The following is a 24,535-nucleotide window of genomic DNA, read 5'->3' as shown; positions in this document are numbered from 1 at the left end:
CACTTCCCTGATTACCTTCCCTTTATGTCACTCCCTTTGGTTCCTTCATGTCTGTGTGTTGTCCGTGTTTCTTGTTATGTTTTCATGTATTTATTAAATGATTCACTCCCTGAACTTGCTTCCTGACTCCCAGCGCACACGTTACAGAATAACGTCTCACCAAAGGAAAGCATCGGGGAGTATTTTTTGTTTTCGTGTTGGAGGTGATGTCGGGTCCGGGTGTCCGAACCGGAGCTACCGGGGAGGACTTAGCCGGTTTGTCGGATTCCCATGCCTCGGCGGTTCGAAGGATTCCCCTGCCTTAGCTGGCTCGACAGGTTTCCATACCTCAGCGGAATCGACTGGCTCCCATGCCTCGGCGGGATCGACTGGCTCCCATGTCTCGGCGGGCTCGACTGGCTCCCATGCCTCGGCGGGCTCGACTGGCTCCCATGCCTCGGCGGGCTCGACTGGCTCCCATGCCTCGGCGGGCTCGACTGGCTCCCATGCCTCGGCGGGCTCGACTGGCTCCCATGCCTCGGCGGGCTCGACTGGCTCCCATGCCTCGGCGGGATCGACTGGCTCCCATGCCTCGGCGGGATCGACTGGCTCCCATGCCTCAGTTGGGTGAACATGTTCCTGTGCCTCGACCGAGGTAACCGGGGAGGTCTCAGCCGGCTCATCAGGCTCTTACGCCTCAGCCGGACTGACAGGTTTCCCGCGCCTCAGCAGAGGTGTCCGCTCCTGATCCCCGGGATTGTCATTTTGGTCGGTGTCTTGTGGTCGGCGTCTATGCTCCCTCTCCGGCCTCTAGGTCACCAGGCTGCTCGTTATGGTGCACACCTGTCACCATCGTTATGCGCCTCAGCGTGTCATTAGACTCACCCGGACTCCATCACCTCCTTGATTACCTTCCATATATATGTCACTCCCTTTAGTTCCTTCCCCAGGCGTTATTGTTTCTGTTTCAGTTTCATGTCTGTGTGTTGTTCGTGTTTCTTGTTTTCTACTATGTTTTCTTCTATTTATTAAATGATTCACTCCCTGAATTTGCTTCCTGACTCCCAGCGCACATTAGGTTGTATTCACAATGGTGTTTGTTCTTCACTGGTTGCCCTTTTCTTGTGGCAGCAGGTCACAAATCTTGCTGCTGTGATGGCACACTGTGGTATTTCACCCAATAGATATTGGAGTTTATCAAAATTGGTTTTGTTTTCGAATTCTTTGTGGATCTGTGTAATCTGAGGGAAATATGTCACTAATATGGTCATACATTTGGCAGGAGGTTAGGAAGTGCAGCTCAGTTTCCACCACATTTTGTGGACAGTGTGCACATAGCCTGTCTTCACTTGAGAGCCATGTCTGCCTACGGCGGCCTTTCTCAATAGCAAGGCTATACTCACTGAGTCTGTACATAGTTAAAGATTTACTTAATTTTGGGTCAGTCACAGTGGTCAGGTATTCTGCCACTGTGTACTCTCTGTTTAGGGCCAAATAGCATTCTAGTTTGCCGTTTTTTTGTAAATCCTTTCCAATGTGTCAAGTAATTATATTTTTGTTTTCTCATGATTTGGTTGGGTCTAATTGTGTTGCTGTCCTGGTGCTCTGTGGGGTCTGTTTGTGTTTGTGAACAGAGCCCCAGGACCAGCTTGCTTATGATGGCTTTGTAATGGAATGTTTGGAAATCGTTTCCTTTTAGGTGGTTGTAGAATTTAATGGCTCTTTTCTGTATTTTGATAATTAGCAGGTATCGGCCTAATTCTGCTCTGCATGAATTATTTGGTGTTTTACGTTGTACACAGAGGATATCTTTGCAGAACTCTGCGTGCAGAGTCTCAATTTGGTGTTTGTCCCATTTTGTGAATTCTTGGTTGGTGAGCAGACCCCAGACCTCACAACCATAAAGGGCAAAGGGTTCTATAACTGAAAGTATTTATTGCCAGATCCTAATTGGTATGTTGAATTTTATGTTCCTTTTGGTGGCATAAAGGCCCTTCTTGCCTTGTCTCTCAGATCGTTCACATCTTTGTGGAATTTACCTGCGCTGATGTTTAGGCCGAGGTATGTATTGTTTTTTGTGTGCTCTGGGGCAATGGTGTCTAGATGGAATTTGTATTTGTGGTCCTGGCAACTGAACCTTTTTTGGAACGCCATTATATTTGTCTTACTGAGATTTACTGTCAGGGCCCAGGTCACGAGATGAGCTATAGGTGTACCTACAATAGGAGTCCCCTCGAAGCCTACCATTGACTATGTACATACCCAGCGTCCGACAGAGCTGCAGGAGTTGTGACCCGTCTTTGTTGGTTATGTTGTCATAGTTGTGTCATAGGAGATATAGGGGAGAGAATGCTGTCATCTCCAGGTAGGTGTTTGTCCCCCTGAGTGCTGAGTGTGTTGGGTTCTTGTCCAGTTCTGGCATTTAGGTCGCGACATGTCCCTGAGCCTGGAAATTGTTGATCTCCCCTTATATGATGAAGAAACTGTCATAGTTATAGTATGGGGATTCTATTAGGGGGATATAGGTAGCACACATGAGGACATTTTTCTCTGTTGTGATAATTTCCTCATACATTTCTAGCCAGATGTAAAATGTTCCTGTTTTGACTAATTTAATAGAGTGGGTTAGGTCTGCTCTATACCAAATTAGCAAACCTTCTTATTTTCTTTCCTGTTTCACACCTGGTAGTTTGGTGGATGGGACTACCAGCTCTCTGTAGCCTAGAGGGCAACAAGTGGGTCCGTATCCTTTATACCATGTTTCTTGTAGGATGACAATGTCTGTATTTCCAATTTTTTTGATGAAGTCTGGGTTTCTGCTCTTTAGGCCAAAGGCAGATGACCTCAGACCTTGTATATTCCAGAATGAGATAGTAAAAGCTTTGTGTTCCATAGTGTCTTGTGTTGTTTTCGTGTGGTTTAAGCCCGGACCATCACAGTAGGTGGGAGCAGAGGAGAGCATGTTGAGCATCTTACGTTTCAGAGTTGTGGCTGAACGATGACATGAATAACATACAGCTGGCAGGTTTAAGCTTTTTTGGCAGGATAGAACAGCAGCCTCTGGTAAGAAAAAGGGTGACGGTCTATGTATATTTGTAAATAACAGCTGGTGCACGAAATCTAAGGTCTCAAGTTTTTGCTTGCCTGAGGTAGAGTATCTCATGATAAACTGTAGATGACACTATTTACCGAGAGAGTTTTCATCTGTATTTTTCATAGCTGTCTATATACCACCACAAACCAATGCTGGCACTAAGACTACACTCAATGAGCTGTACATGGCCATAAGCAAACAGGAAAACGCTCATCCAGAGGCGGCGCTCCTAGTGGCCGGGGACTTTAATGCAGGGAAACTCAAATCCATTTTACCTCATTTCTACCAGCATGTTAAATGTGCAACCAGAGGGAAAAAACTCTAACCACCTTTACTCCACACACAGAGACACGTACAAAGCACTCCCTCACCCTCCATTTGGCAAATATGACCATAATTATATCCTCCTGATTTCTGCTTATAAGCAAAAACTGAAGCGGGAAGTAGTCCAATGAAGCAGATGCTAAGCTACAGGACTGTTTTGCTAGCACGGACTGGAATATGTTCCGGGATTCTTCCGATGGCATTGAGGAGTACAGCACATCAGTCACTGGCTTCATCAATAAGTGCATCGATGACGTCGTCCCCACAGTGACCGTACGTCATACCCCAACCAGAAGCCATGGATTACAGCCAACATCCGCACTGAGCTAAAGGGTAGATCTGACGCTTTCAAGGAGCGGGCCTCTAACCCGGAAGCTTATAAGAAATCCCGCTATGCCCTAAGATGCCTAAGATTGAATAGTACTACACCGGCTCCGACACTCGTCGGATGTGGCAGGGCTTGTAAAACATTACAGACTACAAAGGGAAGCACAACCGCAAGCTGCCCAGTGACACGAGCCTACCAGACGAGCTGAATTACTTCTATTCCGGACAACTGCGTGATCACGCTCTCTGTAGCCGATGTAAGATCTTTAAACAGGTCACCATTCACAAGGCCGCAGGGCCAGACGGACTACCAGGACGTGTACTCCAAGCATGCGCTGACCAACTGGCAAGTGTCTTCACTGACATTTTCAACCTGTCCCTGACTGAGTCTGTAATACCAACATGTTTCAAGCAAACCACCATAGTCCCTGTGCCCAAGAACACTAAGGTAACTGGCCTAAATGACTACCAACCCATAGAAATCATGTCTGTAGCCATGAAGTGCTTTGAAAGGCTGGATATGGCTCACATCAACACCATTATCCCAGAAACCCTAGACCCACTCCAATTTTCATACCGCATCAACAGATCCACAGATGATCCAATTTCTATTGCACTCAACACTGCCCTTTCTCACCTGGAATAAAGGAACACCTATGTGAGAATGCTATTCATTGACTACAGCTCTACGTTCAACACCATAGTGCCCTCAAAGCTCATCACTAAGCTAAGGACCCTGGGACTAAACACCTCCCTCTGCAACTGTATCCTGGACTTCCTGACGGGCCGCCCCCCAGGTGGTAAGGGTAGGTAACAACACATTTGCCACGCTGATCCTCAACACGAGGGGGGGGGCTCAGGGGTGCATGCTCAGTCCCTTCCTGTACTCCCTGTTCACTCATGACTCCATGGCCAGGCACGACTCCAACACCATCATCAAGATTGCCGATGACACAACAGTGGTAGGCCTGATCACTAACAACGATGAGACAGCCTATAGGGAGGATGTTAGAGACCTGGCCGTGTTGTGCCAGGACAACAACCTCTCCCTCAATGTGATCAAGACAAAGGAGATGATTGTGGACTACAGGAAAAGGAGGACCGAGCACGCCTCCATTCTCATCGACGGGGCTGCAGTGGAGCAGGTTGAGAGTTTCAAGTTCCTTGGTGTCCACATCACAAACAAACTGTCATGTTCAAACACAAGAACAGTTGTGAAGAGGGCACAACAAAGCCTATTTCCCCTCAGGAGACTAAAAAGATTTGGCATGGGTCCTCAGATCCTCATTAGTTTCTACAGCTGCACCATCGAGAGCATCCTGATTGGTTGCATCGCTGCCTGGTTTGGCAACTGCTCGGCCTCCGACTGCAAGGCACTAAACAGGGTAGTGCGTACGGCCCAGTACATCACTGGAGCCAAGCTTCCTGCCATCCAGGACCGCTATACCAGGTGGTGTCAGAGGAAGGCCCTAAAAATTGTCAAAGACTCCAGCCACCCTAGTCATAGACTATTCTCTCTGCTACCACACGGCAAGCGATACCGGAGCGCCAAGTCTAGGTCCAAGAGGCTTCTTAATAGCCTCTACCCTCAAGCCATAAGACATCTAATCAAATGGCTACCCAGACCCCTCTTTTAAGCAGCTACTACTCTCTGTTTTATCTATGCATAGTCACTTTACCTCTACCTACATATACATATTACCTCAAATAACCAGTGCCCTTGCACATTGACTCTGTACTGGTACTTCCTGTATATAGCCTCGCAATTGTTATTTTAATGCTGCTGTTTAATTATTTGTTACTTTTATTTTACATTTTTTACTTCTCTATTTTTTTATTAACACTTTTTCTTAACTTCGTAACGCATTGTTGGTTATAGGCTTGTAAGTAAGCATTTCACTGAAAGGTCTAAACCTGTTGTATTCGGCGCATGTGACAAATACAATTTGATCTGATACATACCTCTTAGGTCACAGGATGGGGCTTCTGCGTGTGTAATAGTGGGGGTTGGATCTGTTGCTCTGCTCATGGCCTGGGCATCAATCTTGCTGTCATGTTGAGGTCCTAGCCACAGGGTCGGGGGGCATGTGGTGGGCAGAAGGGGTATAGGTCCTCTAGGTCTGGGAGGGTGTCTCGCTGGTCAGGGCGGGGTGTCCGGTGCTCTGTTGCTCCTGTGTGAGGTGCTGGGGCTACGTTTAAAGGTGACGTCCTTCAGGGTCCTGGCAAAAGTTGGGATTGCTGCCTTTTAGAGGTTGACCTGTTCGTAAAAGCTGTTCAAATCCAGGGTGGAGTGGTGGGCCAGGTATACATTTATCACGTTTCAGGTATGACCCAGATGCAGACAATGTCGAAGAAACAAACTTTTATTTCTAATACAGGGGCAGGCAAACGACAGGTCAAAGGCAGGCAGAGGTCAGTAATCCAGAGAGGATGCAAAGGGTCCTGAACGGCAGGGAGTCTTAGGGTCAAGGCAGGCAGGGGTCAATAATCCAGTGAGGTGGGGCAAGGTATAGAACGACAGGCAGGCTCAGGGTCAGAGCAGGCAGCAGGTCAAAACCGGGAAGGACTAGGAAACAAGAGCAAGAAACAGACAGGAGCAGGGGAACAAACGCTGGTAGGTTTCACAAACAAAACGAACTGGCAACATACAAACGGAGAACACAGGTATAAATACACAGGGGAAGATGGGCGACACCTGGAGGGGGATGGAGACCAGCACAAAGACAGATGAAACAGATCAGAGTGTAACAGTAGGTGCCACCTGGCGTCCTGCCTGGGTGCATGAGGATGCCCTGTACCATTACTGTCCCGGAATTGTACACGTTGAGAGGTTGTTTCAATTTCCTCAATGTCTAGTATTCTGAGTTTCCACCCTGGGCCAATACCCTCTCTCTTGACATAGGGATAGTGTGCTCTTATAGCACTGTGCCAGGGGATGGTCTGTGTAAAAAAATAAGTTGCTTAAGTTCCCCTCTTTGCAGCAATCAGCAAATAGTGTCTCTGGATTGTCCTTGAGGAGCTTTTTTTGTACTTATTCCTTGCAGTGTTATTTTTAATATCCAAGGGGTACTGTATTGTAATGACCTCTGGACAGGGATAAGCCACTGGGGCTTCAAAGGCCTCTGCATTTGGGAGGGGGGGGGGGGGGCTGTGAAACTCTCCTGCCATTGTTGGGCTCAAGAGTTTTCAAACATCTGACTTCACACTTCAGTGCTAATTGAAGGTGCCGCCAGGTCTGTTCTGTCCTAGCAGCTTGGTAGCTTAGTATGCTTATTTACTTAGCTTTATATAGCAAAATTACCTAGAGATGATTATCTTTTACTTTTTGGCTTCAGAAGTAGCTTCAGACTGAATATTACTCACTCAGTTTTGTGTTGGATGGTATTTCCAGGTTCCGCTGTACTTTCTTGTGCAGGTTTTGGTTTGTTAGAAGTTTTTTCTTGATAGTCCTTGGTGGTAGTAGTAGTCCATTCAGGTAATTTTGTCCAATCAAGGTTTTAGGTATGGAATTTTTTATTTGGATTGATGGTTTTAATGTTGAGGTTAGTATTCTGTTTAAGTCCTTGCAAAAAAAGTTCAGGTTTATCTACATTTATCCAACTCTAATTCTCTCTATTTCTCTCTCTCTCGCTATCTCTCTATCTCTATATATAGTCAAGGTGTCAGGATTGGCTCACATTATCTGAGGGCTCACCTTTCATTATCTGATGACTCACCTGTCCTCAGTGTAGTAATGTCACAATCAGTGGTTCAGACTGGCAGACAGACTTGTATGGAGCTGCTTCAATATCACCTGGTCACCACATTCTTGTCACAGCAGGTATTACAATATTAGTGACTCACTGTGACTTCCACAGAGAGCAATAACACTGTGACCATTCATCTGTCTCCCCTGTCAGATCATCTTCATGGTGGGTCGGGGGTACCTGTCTCCAGACCTCAGTAAGCTTTATAAGAGCTGCCCCAAAGCCATGAAGAGGCTGGTGGCTGACTGCATCAAGAAAATCAAAGACGAGAGGCCTCTGTTTCCCCAGGTACACCTGAGTCTTGCTAATTGCTTTTCTTTTTACATTATCTCTCCATCTTTATTTAGGACATTTCTAAAATGGCTGAAGTGGGTACCAAATGCCTTCACGTTTGCTAGGAGTGCTTCTAATCTTCCTCGCTTTCTCTCCCTCTCTTCCAGATCCTGTCGTCCATTGAGCTGCTCCAGCACTCCCTGCCTAAGATCAACCGTAGTGCCTCAGAACCCTCCCTGCACAGAGCCTCCCACACCGAGGACATCAACATCTTCACATCAACCTATAGCAGGCTGCCTGTGTTCTAGAATTACAGCACCCAACCTGCCCCTCCTACCTGCTCCTATTCCAAAACATACACACGTGTGCATGAGCGTGCACACACACACGCCGACGCACACATGCTCACACACAGACGGAATATCACCGGCAAAGAGGAAGAGGACTGACTGGTAGGAAAGGTGACAGTGAATGGGATCAATATGGGATTTCAGTCACTGACTGAGTTGTGCCAGTGAAGGTTTTGGTGTAGAGAGCAGAGGAAAACGACCCATTGGTTTGGAGAAGAAGATTGGCAGTGAAGGAAATGAATGCCCATTTTTATAGGTTTAATCAGAGGCCTACTTTTCCCCGTGGCTAATATGGGTGCAACGGACAGAGTGGCAATGCAGTTAATGAAATATGTGAACAGAAGCACACCTACCTGGGGACAGTGAGGCAGCACCCTCTGTGGGTCGGGAATGCATCCGGTTTTCAGGGGAAATGGAAAAGAGCGCCTGTGACACGACTTCCGCTTCCACTTTGTTTGCTGGGCAAGGTGGTCAAATGGTTAGAGCGTTGGGCCAGTAACCAAAAGGTTGCCAGATTGAATCCCAGAGTTGAAAAGGGGAGAGATCTGAGTGCGCCATTGATGATAAATGTAATGTACTGCGTCTTGGACGTTACCAAGGCGACACTCCATCTTGACTCCTCCTCCACATTTAGTGGATTGGTTCAACAGTGCAGAAGAGAACCTCCCCCAGACAGTTATTTTTCTTCTCTCGTCAGGACCAGAAAGAGAAATGTTGCTCAGGTGTTTCTATTACGCCTGCTATGTTAGGTTAGTGAGGTAGAGACATTGAAGGAACCGCAGGCGAGAGAGCAGTAAAAAAGCTCTCTTATCTCTGTGCTGTGAAGCACACCTTTCAGTCTGACTGACAGGGACTCACTGCCTTGGTTTATTATGAAGAATAGTTTCTCTTAAGCTGACCTCCCCGAAGAGGAGATGAAGCCTCGACACAGACCCGGCACAACCTCACCTAGGATGATTCTTATATATAAAAAAAAAAGTGTGATGCAATCTGTTGGTTTCTTAGGATTATTTGATTGTGCATCGTCTTAAATCGGATAGAGATATTAAATGATTATCAGTGTCTTCATCTTCATGCTTTTATTCTTTTTTTTTATTCTGGAAAATTATAGTCTGTCAGTCTGTCACGCATGAGTGATTGAGGAAGACATTTTTTTGTGTGTGTGCACATTTTAACTAAAGCGCTGACTATTTCTACGGTCCATGTGATTGGTTCATGGCTTTGCTGAGAGTTCTTAGTAGTTACCTACACATTTGAATCAGCCTTCTCGTTGGGTGAACCATCGCAAGCTGGATATTAGGCAGTTCTCTTTAATATGTAGAAAAATATTTGACATAATTAGCATTTTGTCTGCCATGTCTCTTTCAGGAGGTTAAACATTTTTATTGTAAACGTGGTGAATGTTTATTCCAGGTTATTTTAATAAAATGAAGTTAAACTAAATTGCAGAAGTGTTCAAACCCTTCCGTTCTTTGTTGCTACTGACTGGCAAAAGTTACTGACTTAGTGGGGCCTCAGATGGTTAGTTGACACTGATTTTGTCTGCTCTCAAGTGCTTGCTTTAATCTGAATGTTTCCAGATGCTGAGACACTGATCTCCACCATTAACCTCCCTGCTGCCTCTCTGTGCACTGCCGCTCAGTGGGATCCTATACATGTGCAAGACTTTGTGGCTGGGTGCAATGTTTGCTGTTGCAGTAGCAGTGTGGTGCAATCACACCATGGATCCAGTTCAGACACGCCACTAGGAGATTCCACCATTGGGCAATGGCACTAGGTGCTCCACAGTTATTGGCAAGCCCACTGGAAAAACAGCCTACCTGAGAGAGGAGAAAGACACACTTGGTGGAGAGATGGGATTAAATGATAACACATCTCAACAAAGCTATTGGGTAACACTTTAGTTGAAGTGTCTTATGTGCTAAACTGCCCTGTAAACATCCACACACTTATGCAGTCATAGACCATTATGTTCTTGTGTTCTATAATGATGTCTCTGATGTTTTTATCCAGCCTGGCCTGTCAGCCCAGCCAGCATCTGTTGGTTATCAGACCTAACTGGGGGATTTGATATGGAACGATTTCAGTGCCAGCAGAAATAGTATTTGAATTAAAAAATGTTGCATTTGTATCTAGATATTGAATTTTTATTTGTAATGCACATACTGATTTATTGAATTCATACATTTTACTTGTATTTTATGATTTGAAACTTTATTGAATGAATATTGCAATTTATTGAACATTCAAATTCAATATTTATACATTCAGTTTCAATATGGTAAATATTGCATTCACTGTTTGCATCAAGTTTACAAACTATAACTTCAAGTTGTTCAATCTTGCATATATTCCACTTCTCAGATGCATTCAGATTTGGTTGTCTATTGTTTTTGTATACAGTGCATTCGGAAAGTATTCAGACCCCTTGACTTTTTCTACATTTTGTTACGTTACAGCCTTATTCTAAAATTGATTAAATTTCCTCATAAAAAAATTGTCCTCATAAAACTACACACAATACTCCATAATGACAAAATGAAAACAGGTTTTATGATTTTTTGCAAATTTTATTAAAAATAAAAAACAGAAATACCTTATTTACATAAGTATTTAGACCATAGGAAGAAGAAAAATTCAACATGCCACATTGGCTTCAGAACCCACCAGAAGCTTCCCATAACCACAAGAGCAGTTGATTCTATCTGTTCTCTATATTTCCTGATGTTGTCTCTGGTTTGGAATCTGAAATTAGAGATGCTGAATCTGAATGCAGCCGAGAAGTTGAATATATTCAACTTGATAAACAGACAATGATTTCAATATTTACCATAATAATTTACCATAATATTTACCATTTTTCTTCTGTTTCATATTGAAACACAACATATAAATATTGAATTTGTATGTTCATTCAATTCAGTTCAAAATCATGAAAAGTTCAATTTATGAATTCAATGATTACATTTGTGCATCACACATTATTGTACATCGAAGTATTTCATTCAAATTCAATATCCAAATTACACATTCTAAATTATGGAATTCAAATACAATTTATGTTGGCACTGAAATCGATCTATAGATTGGTGACGTGGCATTAGCGTTAGGATTTGTGTACGGTTTGTTCAATCAATATCCGAACTTAAACAACGAAGACGGACAATCATTTTGATTACGTGAATTCATTTTTCTATGTCGTCCACAAGATTGAATTAATGACCAGACACGGTGTGGGCGTTGTTAGGAAGGGCTGCCATAGGAAACGTGTTCTAGCGGTTTCAAAGTAAAAGCGGTGTGACTCTAACGTTACTTACTTACCTGACCATCGCTCCAGCTAGCTATCTTTTGCAATTAGTAATATGATTTATTTTATCTTACTGAATCATTTGTCTCAAAAAAAGGGAAGGGTATAAATAGCCATGGTGTCATCGAAAGTGAATCGCAAGACCAAAGCAATCTTTATCGGCTGGCCTCTTGGCTTCTATTTCTGTGGAGTTTTGCTATCTGTGTGTTCTATTTCTATTTGTTCTATTTCTGCTTTCTGACCGGCCACAGAGACTGCCTAAAAATAAGACAAGCAATAGAATACAAAGAGCAAACTCTGATCTGGCCCTATGGCGACAAGAGCTCCACCTGGCGGCATTCGGTGATCATGTTGCTGCCTACGTTGCTTTTACACATGCAGCAGATTCAACCTCCTCACACAGTGGGTGCTGTAGCAGATCCAGGGGGCTTTTAAGTCGGCTACATTATTCAATAGCTACAAACACAAGTATTACAGGTCTTCCTCTTGCACATACAACAAAGCCCGTGTGCAACCCATGTGCAGATATCCCTTTAAAAACACACACACATGCACACAGACACAGTACACAGAGCCATGCTGGAGGAGACACAGCATCTAATCTGCAGAGCATAGGTGTCCACCAAGACAGAAGACAGCCGTGGGCATGGTGACAGTAACTCATGTCAAGCCCAGTAGGGTGTATACCAAATACAGCTAAAAGATGGACCATATAAAAACTGGATTCACTCAAAACAAAAGCTGTCAATCAAAACGCATGTTCCAGGTGCCTGAACGCAGAAACAGACAAGGCATTGGTTGGATATACAAAATCCATTTTTTTTGGCATCTACATTTAAATAAATATTCAAAAGATAGACACTTAAAGCACTGTAGATAAGTGTGTACTGCAGGTCTCCTTCCTGGATTGCACATTATTAGTTCACGGAAGCAATATAATATATGTCATTGAGCAGATGCTTTTATCCAAAGCAACTTACATACCTATTCATTACGGGTGTTCCCTGGAATCAAACCCACTACCCTAGCGTTATAAACGCCATGCTCGACCAACTGAGCTACAAAGGACCACTCTATTGTACCATTTCCCCAATTATGTTTTGACTAAGCAAAAGTATTTTAACCATGCCATATCTCATTGTAGATAAAATACACTATGTATAGCAATAATCATAAAGTTATTCAAGTCACCCTAACATAGGCGTTGGAACATTTCACCATGTGTCAGCAACAGTTGTATATCATGACATGGCATAACGTCATAAAGCAACAGAATGTGCAAAATATTCACCAGCAGATGGCAACATTGAGCAATACTTTTATGAATTTATTAGAGAGGATTTTAGTATTGCTTATACAGGTCATTATGAATAACACAGGATATATGTCCATGGTAGTACATGTTATATACTATGTTAGGCGAAAAGATGGATGCATTATACACTGACATGTTTAGAGAGGGTCATGTTGAGGGAATGGAAACTAATAGATGTTTTCACATTCATCTAACCCCTATAGAATGATTCAAAGACAAGGAGACTCAATATACTGTATATAACAAATGATTTTAATTAGCTATATTTTTTCATTCTCCCTCCTTCCTTCTGTTTCTTTTTTAGTACTTTGATTTGATTATTTTATGATATAGAGCAATACAAATAAAGTTATTATTACAAATATGTATCATTAACTAAATGTACTAAGATAACACATCGTTTTCACAATATATTACACCTTTAGCCAGGCTTTAGTTTATTGTAGAATGCTCCAATGAATGCCCTGCAATTAAAAGTACTTCTCCTTTCATCCCTTTAACTAAAAAACACAGCAGAAGACTGAATAGCTGCAACAACAACGAGATGGTGAGAAGCTCTGTAATGAATAATTCACAATGTGGTACAGTTCAAAGACCCTTCCGAGAAACCAATCTTTCCCCTTACTGAATATCAAACAGGGTTCAGCGGAGCGGCAGCGCGCGTCTTGTCATGGAGGTCACTTCTGAAGTCAGACATTCGGTTTTATTGAGAACCCGATGAAGAATAGCCTGGTCTCCGTGACTATTGTTGTTATGACATACCAGCCACAGAGGAGTGGACTAAAGCACAAACAGGTCTAGGACCAGGCTAGTTAAAGATCTATAAGGGTCTACACATTGTTATAGGAATCACAATTGGGATAGTACTGTACTACTGTATATATCACAGTGGGCAGTCTTCTTTTCTTCATAGCTGTTAAAACCGAGTCCCCCACTACTTTAGTACAGGTCTCTCATGATCTCCTGCAGTAGGGGGTGCAGACACATCTGCAGCTCCTGCTTCTTGAGCAGGTGGATGAGGCGGACGTGGTTGGCCACCAGCTGCCGCAGGTCGGTCATCTTCTGCAGGAGCTTGGCGAACAGCTGGGGGCAGTCTGGGTGGATGCTCTTCAACTGCAGCTCCAGGGCCAGCAGCACTGTCTCCTGGAGGTCCTCAATGGGCTTCACGTTCACCAGGCCTGGACGGTCTAGAGTAGAGTACAACATGGCCGAGGTTAGTCACCAGAGAGTGGGAGAGGGAAATAGAGGAAGACTGGACAAAGATATTACAGCAAATTATCTGAAGTTATAATGATCTACCTGATGAGCAAAGTTCAATTGAAATGATACAGCACAAAAGAGGACACCGTTACTTTATATGTAACGGATTTCCTCTTCGTCTGAGGAAGAGTAGCAAGGATCGGACCAATGTGCAGCATGGTAAGTGTCCATAATGAGATATTTAATCAATCAACAGAACACTGAACAAAATTACAAACAAACAACCGAAACAGTCCCGTATGGTACTAACACAGGAAACAACCACCCACAACCCACAAAGACAAAACAGGCTACCTAAATATGGCTCCCAATCAGAGACAACGACTGACACCTGCCTCTGATTGAGAACCATACTAGGTCAAACACATAGAAATATAACAACAGAACAAAACATAGAAAAACAACATAGGATGCCCACCCCAACTCACGCTCTGACCAACTAAAATAAAGACATAACAAAGGAACTAAGGTCAGAACGTGACATTATATCTGGTCTCCAGCCCAATCAAGTCATCTCTGAGCAATAGAAAAGCAAATCTGGCAGATCGTGCATATAAATGCATAAATGTTCAACTGAAAAACAATCACCTCCACTGAGGATGATGACGGCGAAGAAGAGCGCCATATCACTATCGTCCAGCTCCAGCACGTTGAACTTTACCGCAAACTCAAACTTGGGCTCCATCATCTCACAGAAGGGCTTCCTCAGGCTCTTCAGGAACTCCCGGGTCATGAAGATCTGTCCGTAGGCAAACAGTGTGCCGTCCTTGTTCATGAGCGGCGCCAGCATGGCCGTCATGACCTCGATGACCCCGTACTTCAGCAGGATCACCTGGTCGTTCATGTCCAGCTCTGTGAACCCAGGGATGCTCTTGGCGAACTCTGTGACCTCTTGTACGGCCTCGGCGGAGCGGAACTGGAGGCGGCGGAAGACGGAGAGCTCCAGCTCCCCAGCAGGCTCCTCAGGGGGCAGGACGGACCTCTGGCGCTCCAGTACTGGGAGCTGTCTACAGTTTATAAAGTACTGACCCGCCGTCAGAGACTTCATGTCATGGATGACAAACGGCTGGAAGAAAAGAGATACATGCCATAGGTAACTAACTATGTAAAGAAGCATTTCCATCCGTTGTCATTCATTCTCTTGGCACTTAGTAGTGATTCAGTATTAGGCACCTTGCTTGGTGCACAAAGTTAATCTAACTAGGAAATAAAAGGGAAATTAAAATCCTGACTTTTATGTTTGTTTCTTTGAGAACCAAAAATATATCTGTTTCTCTAAAATATAAATAACGGTCTATTAGTTATTTCCTCTTAGACAAACTGACATGACCCAATATTACTGCTTCCTATAGTACTTTGATATTTTGCTACCAGTAAATGAGGACAGAGTGGATCTACCATAAACTGTGATATTCAAATAAATAGAACCAAATGTCTGGTGTGTGTGTGTTTGAGTGTGTGAGAGAGAGCGAGAGCGAAAGGTGAAGTGGCTTTCAATGGGTCTGTTCTGATGGATCTCACCAATTTCCCATTGACATCAATGCATAATTCATGTAACACTGTCTGTGCATGTACAGTATCTCAAGTAACAATTGGGCCCTTACTGAGTTTCCGTGGGTCTTTCCAGAGAGGATGGCCTTGGCCTTGCTCTTGGTCAGGGGAAAGTGTCTGTGGTAGGACAAACACAGCTGTCTGGACAGGGCTCTCAGGTCCGTTGACTCTGGGTTCCTGGGGTCCACATCCATAAACTCAGCCTGCAGCTTCTCTCTCTCCACCTGGGGCATCCGGCCGAAGCGGATGGCTGCATGGGGGAATCAGGGAGGTTTACAGTTAGTGCATTACATTCTAGCCTGGGTGCCAGTCAGACGCTTTCTGTATTGAACAATGCTAACAACACTGCCTGCCCAAACAAGACAATGACAAATAGGTTGGCTAAAGAAGGACTATACTGCATCCCACTGTGTAGAAAAATGTGTAGAAAAATTCCAACGTCTAAAGTCCCTTTACAGACAGACAACTGCTGTTGAAACAGTTCATATTGAAAATGTGTAACACCCTTGACATGAAATAAGTGTCCTCAAATAGGACAACTAACCCTGTCACCCCTTTGTGAGTGGGCTTTACTCAGATTGTGATTGTATAATAAATACTGTTGCAGAAGGGCTTATGAACTTTTACAATAGTTCTCATGGTCTCATAGGCGGAAATCCCAGGGGGGACGGGGGGGACACGACCCCCCCATCTTGGGAAAAATATGATTTGTCCCCCCCAATATATCACTGTAAACATAACTATGTAATTTCAATAATATTAATAATACGCAATGAAAGCACTTGTGCTGATTATAGACACTTAATAGCGCATTTAAATTTCAAAAGATTGCGACCCCCCCCGCCCTTTGCCGCACAATGGTTTGATCCACTGCCAGTTGTTTAGCTGGCAAGGTAATAGAGAGTTCGTATCTACTGTCCGAAAGGGACATGTACGTAACTGACGTGAGGTTAATCCAGTCAATCCATAGCAGGTCCATAGCAATGTTATTTATTTATTTTTATGTTGGCAGGGTTCACACACTAGACGAATTTGCAGAGCTAGCGCGCAAACTAAAGCAAACATTAACTATCAAGCTAGCTAGTACCTATTCCATTTATGTGGCGTCGTCAAAGATGGAATCTTTGCTATCGTCAGTTTATTCCAAGATCAGCATGCAGCTGTAGTGCTTCGACGTCCCTGTGATAAGGTTAGCAATAAACTGAAGTCCAAACTGAACAGAACAGAACTACACTCTCTTCTACCATTGTCTTAAATATATATAATGGTCTCGTTGCAAAAGATAAATTGTCGCTAGTGAACTTTTTTTATTTTATTTTATTTCACCTTTATTTAACCAGGTAGCAAAGATTATAGCAAACACACAGAAACGGAATTGGTGCTCGCTAGCTTTACAAATTCAGCTATTGTTGGAAGCCAGCCAATATGAAACAAACTATTTAAATTACAAAAGGTTGCAGCATGTGTTGTGTAAATGTGTGTGTGTGCAGCTAGGCCAGCCAGCCAGCCAGGTAGAAAAATGGCAGAAAAAAGTAAGAAGACGGACATCAGAGTATTTGTCAGTACACCAAAACGCATAGTAAGAACTCTAGTATCCTAATATCTCAAAGACTAGTTGATAAAATGTTCATAAGAAAGAAGTGAAATGCTAATGGAAATGTTTCACAATGATGTCATTAGGCAGAGCAGGCAACAGATGGCACACAGACAGCAGAGTTGGGGACAGATATGCAGGGACAGATTGGCAGACAGGGAGTCTCAGGTAAGTTTGTTGAGTCTTTGTTTGGCAACATTATGAAAGGTTCTCAATTTTTTTGACTTGTAAAATAGGGACATAATTGGAAAATGCCATGGATACCCCCACTCTCAACTTAAACTGGTGACTAAACTAAGATTTGTTTACGGCAATGGTATTGCTGTTGTGATTAATTGTGTAGTTTTGGGTACCGGTAGTTAGGAGTACGGCAAACACCTTATTTATTTTCTAGGAGACAGACTGAGTCAGTTAGGGTGGTGAAAGGGAAAGAGCCAGGGAGAGAGACTTCAGAGGACAGTGTCACAGCCACGGCAGGAACAAGTGTCACCCTTGTTGCCAGCAGCACCAGTACAGGGGACAGTGGCACAGCATTGTCCAGTTACCACAGTGATGGCACAAAACCATATCAGCCACACCCACAATTTATAGAACCGCAAACTCTTGCCAACAGAGTGTTGACGTTTCAAGAGAGATGGTTTCGCGATTTCCCCTGGCTACATTATAATCCATCAATAAAAGGAGTGTTGTGTTTTCACTGTAGCCAAGGGTTTTCAAGCCAGCCATCTTTTGGCCAAAGAGCTGATGCTGCCTTCATTAGTGCAGGATTTAGGAACTGGAGAAAAGGCATTGAAAAATTCACAGCACATCAAAATTGCCAAACCCACCGCCACTTTGTAATTGTAACAGCACACCAGCTAAATCCAATCAGTGTCCAGTTATGTCCAGCGCGTGGGGTAAACAGCAGGATGACGCAAGGCATTGCTTGATGAAAATTGTTAGTTCGGTGCGGCATGTAGTAAGACAGGGACAAGCCTTTAGAGGCCACACGGATGACAGTGGGAATTTATACCAGATTTTGAAACTTAGGGCAGAAGAGGATGATCCCATTTTACTGAAGTGGTTAACAGAGCGTACCACAATGTACACAGGCCCAAAAGCACAGAATGAAATTCTGAACATCATGGCCAATAGTCATTCGAGGCATTGCAGCTGAGATTAGGTCTCTTCCGATTGTACAATTTTCATTAATTGTTGATGGTACTCAAGATGTCTCTGGTGCTGAACAGGAGAATGTCTGTCTGCGTTATGTTGACCATGACCTTGTCCCTCACAAGGAGTTTATTGGGCTATACAGCTATACAACAGGCGAGGGCATTGCGAAAGTGCCAACTGATGTGTTGTTGAGGAAACCCGCAAACATATGCTCGGTTCTTTTGTTCAGTAGTGTGTATAGCAGTGGTTCTCAACCTTTTTGGGGTACTGGAACCCCTGCATATTTTGAGGCAAGGCAGGCAAGGTTTTGAGCGGTCCTCAGGGACCTCCACCCCCTCTATATTATATGTAAACTTACTGGAAACCTTGTGGTACTGACTACATTCATTACACTTTTTTATTTCACGGACCCCTTGCAATTAGTCCATGGACCCCTGTTTGAGAACCCATGGTGTAATTGATAGTTGTTCTTTTGTTTAGTAGTTTTCAGTACACTTACAAATGATTTATTTCATGTTATTTTATTTAAAATGGCATACTTTGTGTGACATACTTGTCCATAGCTGCTGTTTGAAGAGTTGAGACACTGAAGGATATTTTGTTTGATTTATTTGGGTTTTTCATTGAAGTAGTTATTTTGCTTTTAGAACTGTACTTATTTTAAGCTTTTTGTTCTTGCAAAGATATTGTAGTAGACTCAGGCCAGGTGCACATATTTAATGACTATATAATTGTATCAGAAAAAGTCAAATTAAAAGGTCAATTCAATACGGAGACCAACTTTGTGATGGTTCTCAATGGAGATTCTTTTAGATGTGATCACACCATGTTCATTGTATTTATGCAAACTACACCCATACAGTGTACAGTACCATTGTCACCTACTGACCTTTCTTGATTTTGCTGGTTGTAAGTACGAATACCTGCATACATACTGGACTGGTAAGGAGCACTGCTATAACTATTATTAGTAGTAGAATTATAATGATTTAAACATTTGAACAAGTTGGGAAAACCCTTCAGTTAACTACTGTACCTATCAATTATCCAGTTGTAGGAATTATGGTTCCTCAATATACATTTAACAACGTATGCTATGTGTTACAGCACTACTTTTGGTGACCCCTCAGGAATTGCTCTTGAGAAAATTTAATGTAATTGTCCCCTCCAAGGTTGATCTCAGATTTTCGCCCCTGCATGGTCTCCATTTGGAGCCCGGTCCATCTGTCTAAGCATTTTATGTCGTAGCCACATTATCTGTCTTAATTAATCAATAATTACACTACAAATATTTAACTGAACAAAAATGGGATAATTCCTCGCCATTATATGGATGAGCTGAGACAAAGTCGCGTGCACATATTGTGTAGCCGAGCAATGTCAACTGGTGACAAATCAAATCTAAGTTTACACCGATTTGCAGGTGTTATAGCAGGTGCAGTGAAACGCTGGCGTTAACAGCTCTAACAGGGCAGTAGAATGTCTAGCGAATACACAGAGTAAAGATAATTTTGAAAACAAGAAACGTCAGAACGACATGACAACATCTCCTGAGAGCTTTGGTGTGTCTGCCAGCAGTTGTCCCATCACAGGTACTAAAAGAGTACAAAGATCACTGTTATACAAACTAACATATAAATCACCAATAGCAAGCTGTCGCTGAGATTGTGGACTGACTGCATACCACTGGCATACAAACAGGATGAAATTGTATTTTTATCTGATTAGCACACCATAAGTAGGCTATATTTAAAAGCACATCAAATGCAATGTTCAAACACATCATGTGACCAGCTAAGGCAGACGGACAGGAATGTGCTTATGGTCGCTTCCAAATTTAGTGCAAGACAAGCAAAAAAAGATATGAGCTTTCGGGCAAAATGAATTGGAGCAGCCACAAATCCTTACAGAACACGCAGCGTTTGGCGTTATCATGTATGACAAATCATGACCCTTATAAATCTTTGTCGATTTTTCATTTACATAACAATGTGCTGGCTTACCATCGTGTGACATGCCCACAAGCAGACATTTCTGAAAGCGACAGTACTGGCACTTATTCCGGCTCTTTTTGTGAATCCGACAGTGCAGATCACAGTGGTCATACACCAGTTTTAACCGCAAGGTTCTGCGGAAGAATCCCTGAGAGAAAGGCAGAGAACATGTTGATTGTAGAATCCTACAGCAGCAGTTGGCTATAGTTATTTTACAGGGAAAAAAATTGAAAGAAATGTAAACGATGTCAAACCATGAGCTTCACGTGAATCCAATGGCCAGGGGGCGTGTTTATGTTTCAGGGTTAAGTCCTTACCAATTATGGCCCCATGGAGGTTACATAGCGAGACATTTCTATACCTCCAAGCATTCACAATAATCATACATATTGACAAGCCAACAGAACCAAAGGAGGTAGGTCGCAGTCCTACCTTGCAGCCCTCACAGGCATGGACGCCATAGTGGAAGCCTGAGGCCTTGTCCCCACACACTCTACAGTCAATATTGAGCAGAGAGCTGGCGTCTGTGTAAGTAGGGGGATTGGAGTGAGGCCGGGGTCTGGACAGGCTGACAATGCTACAGTCGCTGGACTGAGAAGGCGATACGGGCTTATCGTTTACTGAACCTAAACAATACACATAACATCACAGGCAAAAGGAAAGAGTGTCATTCAAAATGTGTGGCAATTGCTTTAACACCAGATTCAATTGATGTGGATAGATAATTAAGTTATTACACTTTTAGTTGTAGGGAATTACAGATTTATTGACAATCCCTTACAGTAGACTTACGTTGATACACGCTGTATGTGTAGTTGTATGAGTGGCTTCTGTCTGGGCTGCGGTTGAATGAGTGGCTTCTGTCTGGGCTGTGGTTAAATGAGTGGCTTCTGTCTGGGCTGTGGTTAAATGAGTGGCTTCTGTCTGGGCTGTGGTTAAATGAGTGGCTTCTGTCTGGGCTGTGGTTAAATGAGTGGCTTCTGTCTGGGCTGTGGTTAAATGAGTGGCTTCTGTCTGGGCTGTGGTTAAATGATTGGCTTCTGTCTGGGCTGTGGTTAAATGAGTGGCTTCTGTCTGGGCTGTGGTTGAATGAGTGGCTTCTGTCTGGGCTGTGGTTAAATGAGTGGCTTCTGTCTGGGTTGTGGTTAAATGATTGGCTTCTGTCTGGGCTGTGGTTAAATGATTGGCTTCTGTCTGGGCTGTGGTTAAATGAGTGGCTTCTGTCTGGGCTGTGGTTGAATGAGTGGCTTCTGTCTGGGCTGTGGTTATATGAGTGGCTTCTGTCTGGGCTGCGGTTGAATGAGTGGCTTCTGTCTGGGCTGTGGTTAAATGAGTGGCTTCTGTCTGGGCTGTGGTTAAATGAGTGGCTTCTGTCTGGGCTGTGGTTAAATGAGTGGCTTCTGTCTGGGCTGTGGTTAAATGAGTGGCTTCTGTCTGGGCTGTGGTTAAATGAGTGGCTTCTGTCTGGGCTGTGGTTAAATGATTGGCTTCTGTCTGGGCTGTGGTTAAATGAGTGGCTTCTGTCTGGGCTGTGGTTGAATGAGTGGCTTCTGTCTGGGCTGTGGTTAAATGAGTGGCTTCTGTCTGGGTTGTGGTTAAATGATTGGCTTCTGTCTGGGCTGTGGTTAAATGATTGGCTTCTGTCTGGGCTGTGGTTAAATGAGTGGCTTCTGTCTGGGCTGTGGTTGAATGAGTGGCTTCTGTCTGGGCTGTGGTTAAATGAGTGGCTTCTGTCTGGGCTGTGGTTAAATGATTGGCTTCTGTCTGGGCTGTGGTTAAATGAGTGGCTTCTGTCTGGGCTGTGGTTAAATGATTGGCTTCTGTCTGGGCTGTGGTTAAATGATTGGCTTCTGTCTGGGCTGTGGTTAAATGATTGGCTTCTGTCTGGGCTGCGGTTGAATGAGTGGCTTCTGTCTGGGCTGTGGTGGTGGGGACTGTTGTGGCTGTACTCTAGAGAGGGGAGATAAGGGTAGTCCAGCGTCGACAGTGTCTCCATGTCAAAACTATTCATCTTGTTGTCCATCTCTGCCAAGTCCAACGTGTCCAGCCCAAAATTTAGCAAGGACCAAGCTGCTCTCCGTGTGTCCACCATCTCTGGATAAGAAGACACTAGACAGCAGTGTTAAAAGAAAAAAGGTCATCCAACAGAATAACTATCTCCATTCACTATAAATAAAGCTATCAAGGAGACAACAGGAAAGGAAAACCATTCATTACCACCGCCGTTGTAACCGTACTGTAACTTTAGCCTGTTAAAACTAAGAAATAGAACTGGACAAATTCTACATTCACGCTAATATGGATCTGGTTATGTATTGTACATTAGATTCAGGGCAAACACAGGAATGCAATTTAAGATTGGTTTCATTGAGCTTACAGTAGTGCTTAACAGATAGTGAAAACTAACTAATCCGCCTCCTGGTAGGAACTCTCAGCCACACCATAAGTAAACTCACCCTTCTGTATGATTTATTTTATAGAACACACAGACAGATCTTTGGATGCATTAGTAGAGACAGGTCAATATAGCCATGCTCACTTCGACTCAAAGAAAGACAGGTCTAACTACTCTCTCTCTCTCTCTCTCTCTCTCTCTCTCTCTCTCTCTCTCTCTCTCTCTCTCTCTCTCAATAAAACATCTCTGATTGTAGGATGATAAATTGCCTTTCTGTTATGTGTAGCTATTGTCTTTCAAAAGTCACGAGAAAACTTGAATGGGTGGCATTGGCCATAAATCAAGAGGCAATGCATCATTTGATTATACATTTGTGGGAAGAGGGCCAGGCTTTCAGTGTGATGCGTCAAATGCTCATTGTAGTAGTTTTGTTTTCTAATAGACAAGACCTAATTACAACCTCTAACAGGCTCAAATAGGTCTTGCACATGCTCAAACCTGTGCTGTGTGCAATAAAAAGTGTGTGTTCTTTGGTTTTACTATCCTTGTGGGAACCAACAGTGAGGACATTTTGCCAGTATCTACAAGGAAAAATTATATTTTAGGCTTAGGTTTAGGGTTACAATTAAGGTTAGGGTTAGAATTAGGGTTAGGGGTTAGGTTTAGGAGTAAGGGTTAGGAGTTAAGATCAGGGATAGGGAAAATAGGATTTTGAATGGGAATCAATTGTTTGGACCCCACAAGGTTAGTATAATAAACGTGTGTGCATCATAATGATGATTAATGATCTACACATACTGTACCTAAACAGAAGACTGACAATGTCCTGTGGAATATTCTTCTTACCAAAGTGGAATGATTTTAATAGTTAGTGTGTTAGAAGTTGGTAACTAGGAAACACCTGAATTATGGTGATCATATAGAGGTCTCGATTATACAATAAAATAAAAATAGTAACATAAATTGAAATAAATGACATCTTTGTCAAACTGTCAAAAGTTGACAGTAGCCTTTTTCTAGTTTGAAATACAGACAAAGTTAACATTTATATTCACAACGGAAATCCTTATTATAATCCAACAATGTTTTTTTTTTATGCCAATGCAAATAGGTCTAGATAAATTGTCAAATGAAATAAATGAAAGCCTTTGATCGATCTAAGACCAGTATCAGTTTATGCAAAGCATTGTCAGACATCAGTTTCACTTGTTCACCTTTAGCCTGAGCCAGGCAGTCTACATTCTCACGTATCAGAATCATTCAAGGCTGATATAGCTTAGCCTACCTGTCCTGATCTTCTATACAAAAATAGCCTTATAACACTTCACCGCGCACTTGTACAGCTTCATTCACATATTCCGCCATCTTTCTTCCTTTTTCTTGATCCCGTTGTTGCTGAATTATAGGCCAGGGCACTGCGGGTTGCATGTGGGTCATATGGCCAGTATCTGAATGACAGAAGTTCCCCTCGCCCAGTTTGCAGCCTGCATACTTCCCATCCCCCATCAATTTGCAGGTTGGACTTTGGAATCATACTTCACGGAACACTGGAGACAAACCTGTTGCTCAAAGAGTGATTATCTGATTTGATAGGTAGGCTCCTTTATGAGATTGTTTGATTCTCATAAGGTGTGGAGCACTGTAATCAGAGCAGCAGTACACAGAAATCCATAGGCCAACAGGGGTCCATTTTGACACAAAGGGGTAAAAAATAAAATCATAATTTCTAAACAAATGTTTTATCCTTCTGAAATGTTTTAACTTTGTCAAGCAATTACCCTGAAAAAATATATAAATGCAACATGTAAACGGTTTGTCCTATGTTTCATGAGCTGAAATAAAAGATAACCAACATTTTGAATATGCAAATT

At 43.1% G+C, this 24,535-nt stretch overlaps 2 protein-coding genes across 4 annotated transcripts in view; one reads left to right on the top strand and one right to left on the bottom strand.

Annotated features, from left to right (window-relative positions):
- Positions 1-9,536, top strand: part of LOC129830405 (RAF proto-oncogene serine/threonine-protein kinase-like) — a 32,691-nt gene extending 23,155 nt beyond the window's left edge. For all 3 annotated transcript variants that reach the window (XM_055892959.1, XM_055892958.1, XM_055892960.1), the window contains 2 exons: positions 7,624-7,758; positions 7,911-9,536. In XM_055892959.1, coding sequence (XP_055748934.1) covers positions 7,624-7,758; positions 7,911-8,051 — 276 coding nt within the window. In that variant the 3' untranslated portion in view covers positions 8,052-9,536. The remainder of the gene's footprint in view (positions 1-7,623; positions 7,759-7,910) is intronic.
- A 3,170-nt stretch (positions 9,537-12,706) lies between these two features.
- LOC129830402 (peroxisome proliferator-activated receptor gamma-like) lies at positions 12,707-24,091 on the bottom strand. The gene is made up of 7 exons (XM_055892956.1): positions 24,000-24,091; positions 21,062-22,378; positions 20,702-20,895; positions 20,279-20,417; positions 15,580-15,776; positions 14,564-15,041; positions 12,707-13,902 (listed from the first exon to the last, which is right to left on the bottom strand). Coding segments are annotated over exons 1-7 (2,574 nt in total). The 5' UTR covers positions 24,001-24,091; the 3' UTR covers positions 12,707-13,654.
- Between the last annotated feature and the right edge of the window lie 444 nt (positions 24,092-24,535).

This window comes from Salvelinus fontinalis, chromosome 31 (genome assembly GCF_029448725.1).
Source record: "Salvelinus fontinalis isolate EN_2023a chromosome 31, ASM2944872v1, whole genome shotgun sequence".
In the NCBI taxonomy this organism is placed as follows: domain Eukaryota; kingdom Metazoa; phylum Chordata; class Actinopteri; order Salmoniformes; family Salmonidae; genus Salvelinus; species Salvelinus fontinalis.
The sequence above is the reverse complement of the archived record's forward strand: the minus strand, read 5'-3'. Positions and strand labels throughout refer to the sequence as shown.

Bases quoted from the DNA above. Each gene is read 5' to 3' on its own strand.
- LOC129830402 (XM_055892956.1), bottom strand. The intron at 20,896-21,061 runs GTAAGTCTACTG...TGTATTGTTTAG, and splicing joins CACATACAGCGTGTATCAAC to GTTCAGTAAACGATAAGCCC. The intron at 15,777-20,278 runs GTAAGCCAGCAC...TCCCCCATGCAG, and splicing joins TGTGGGCATGTCACACGATG to CCATCCGCTTCGGCCGGATG.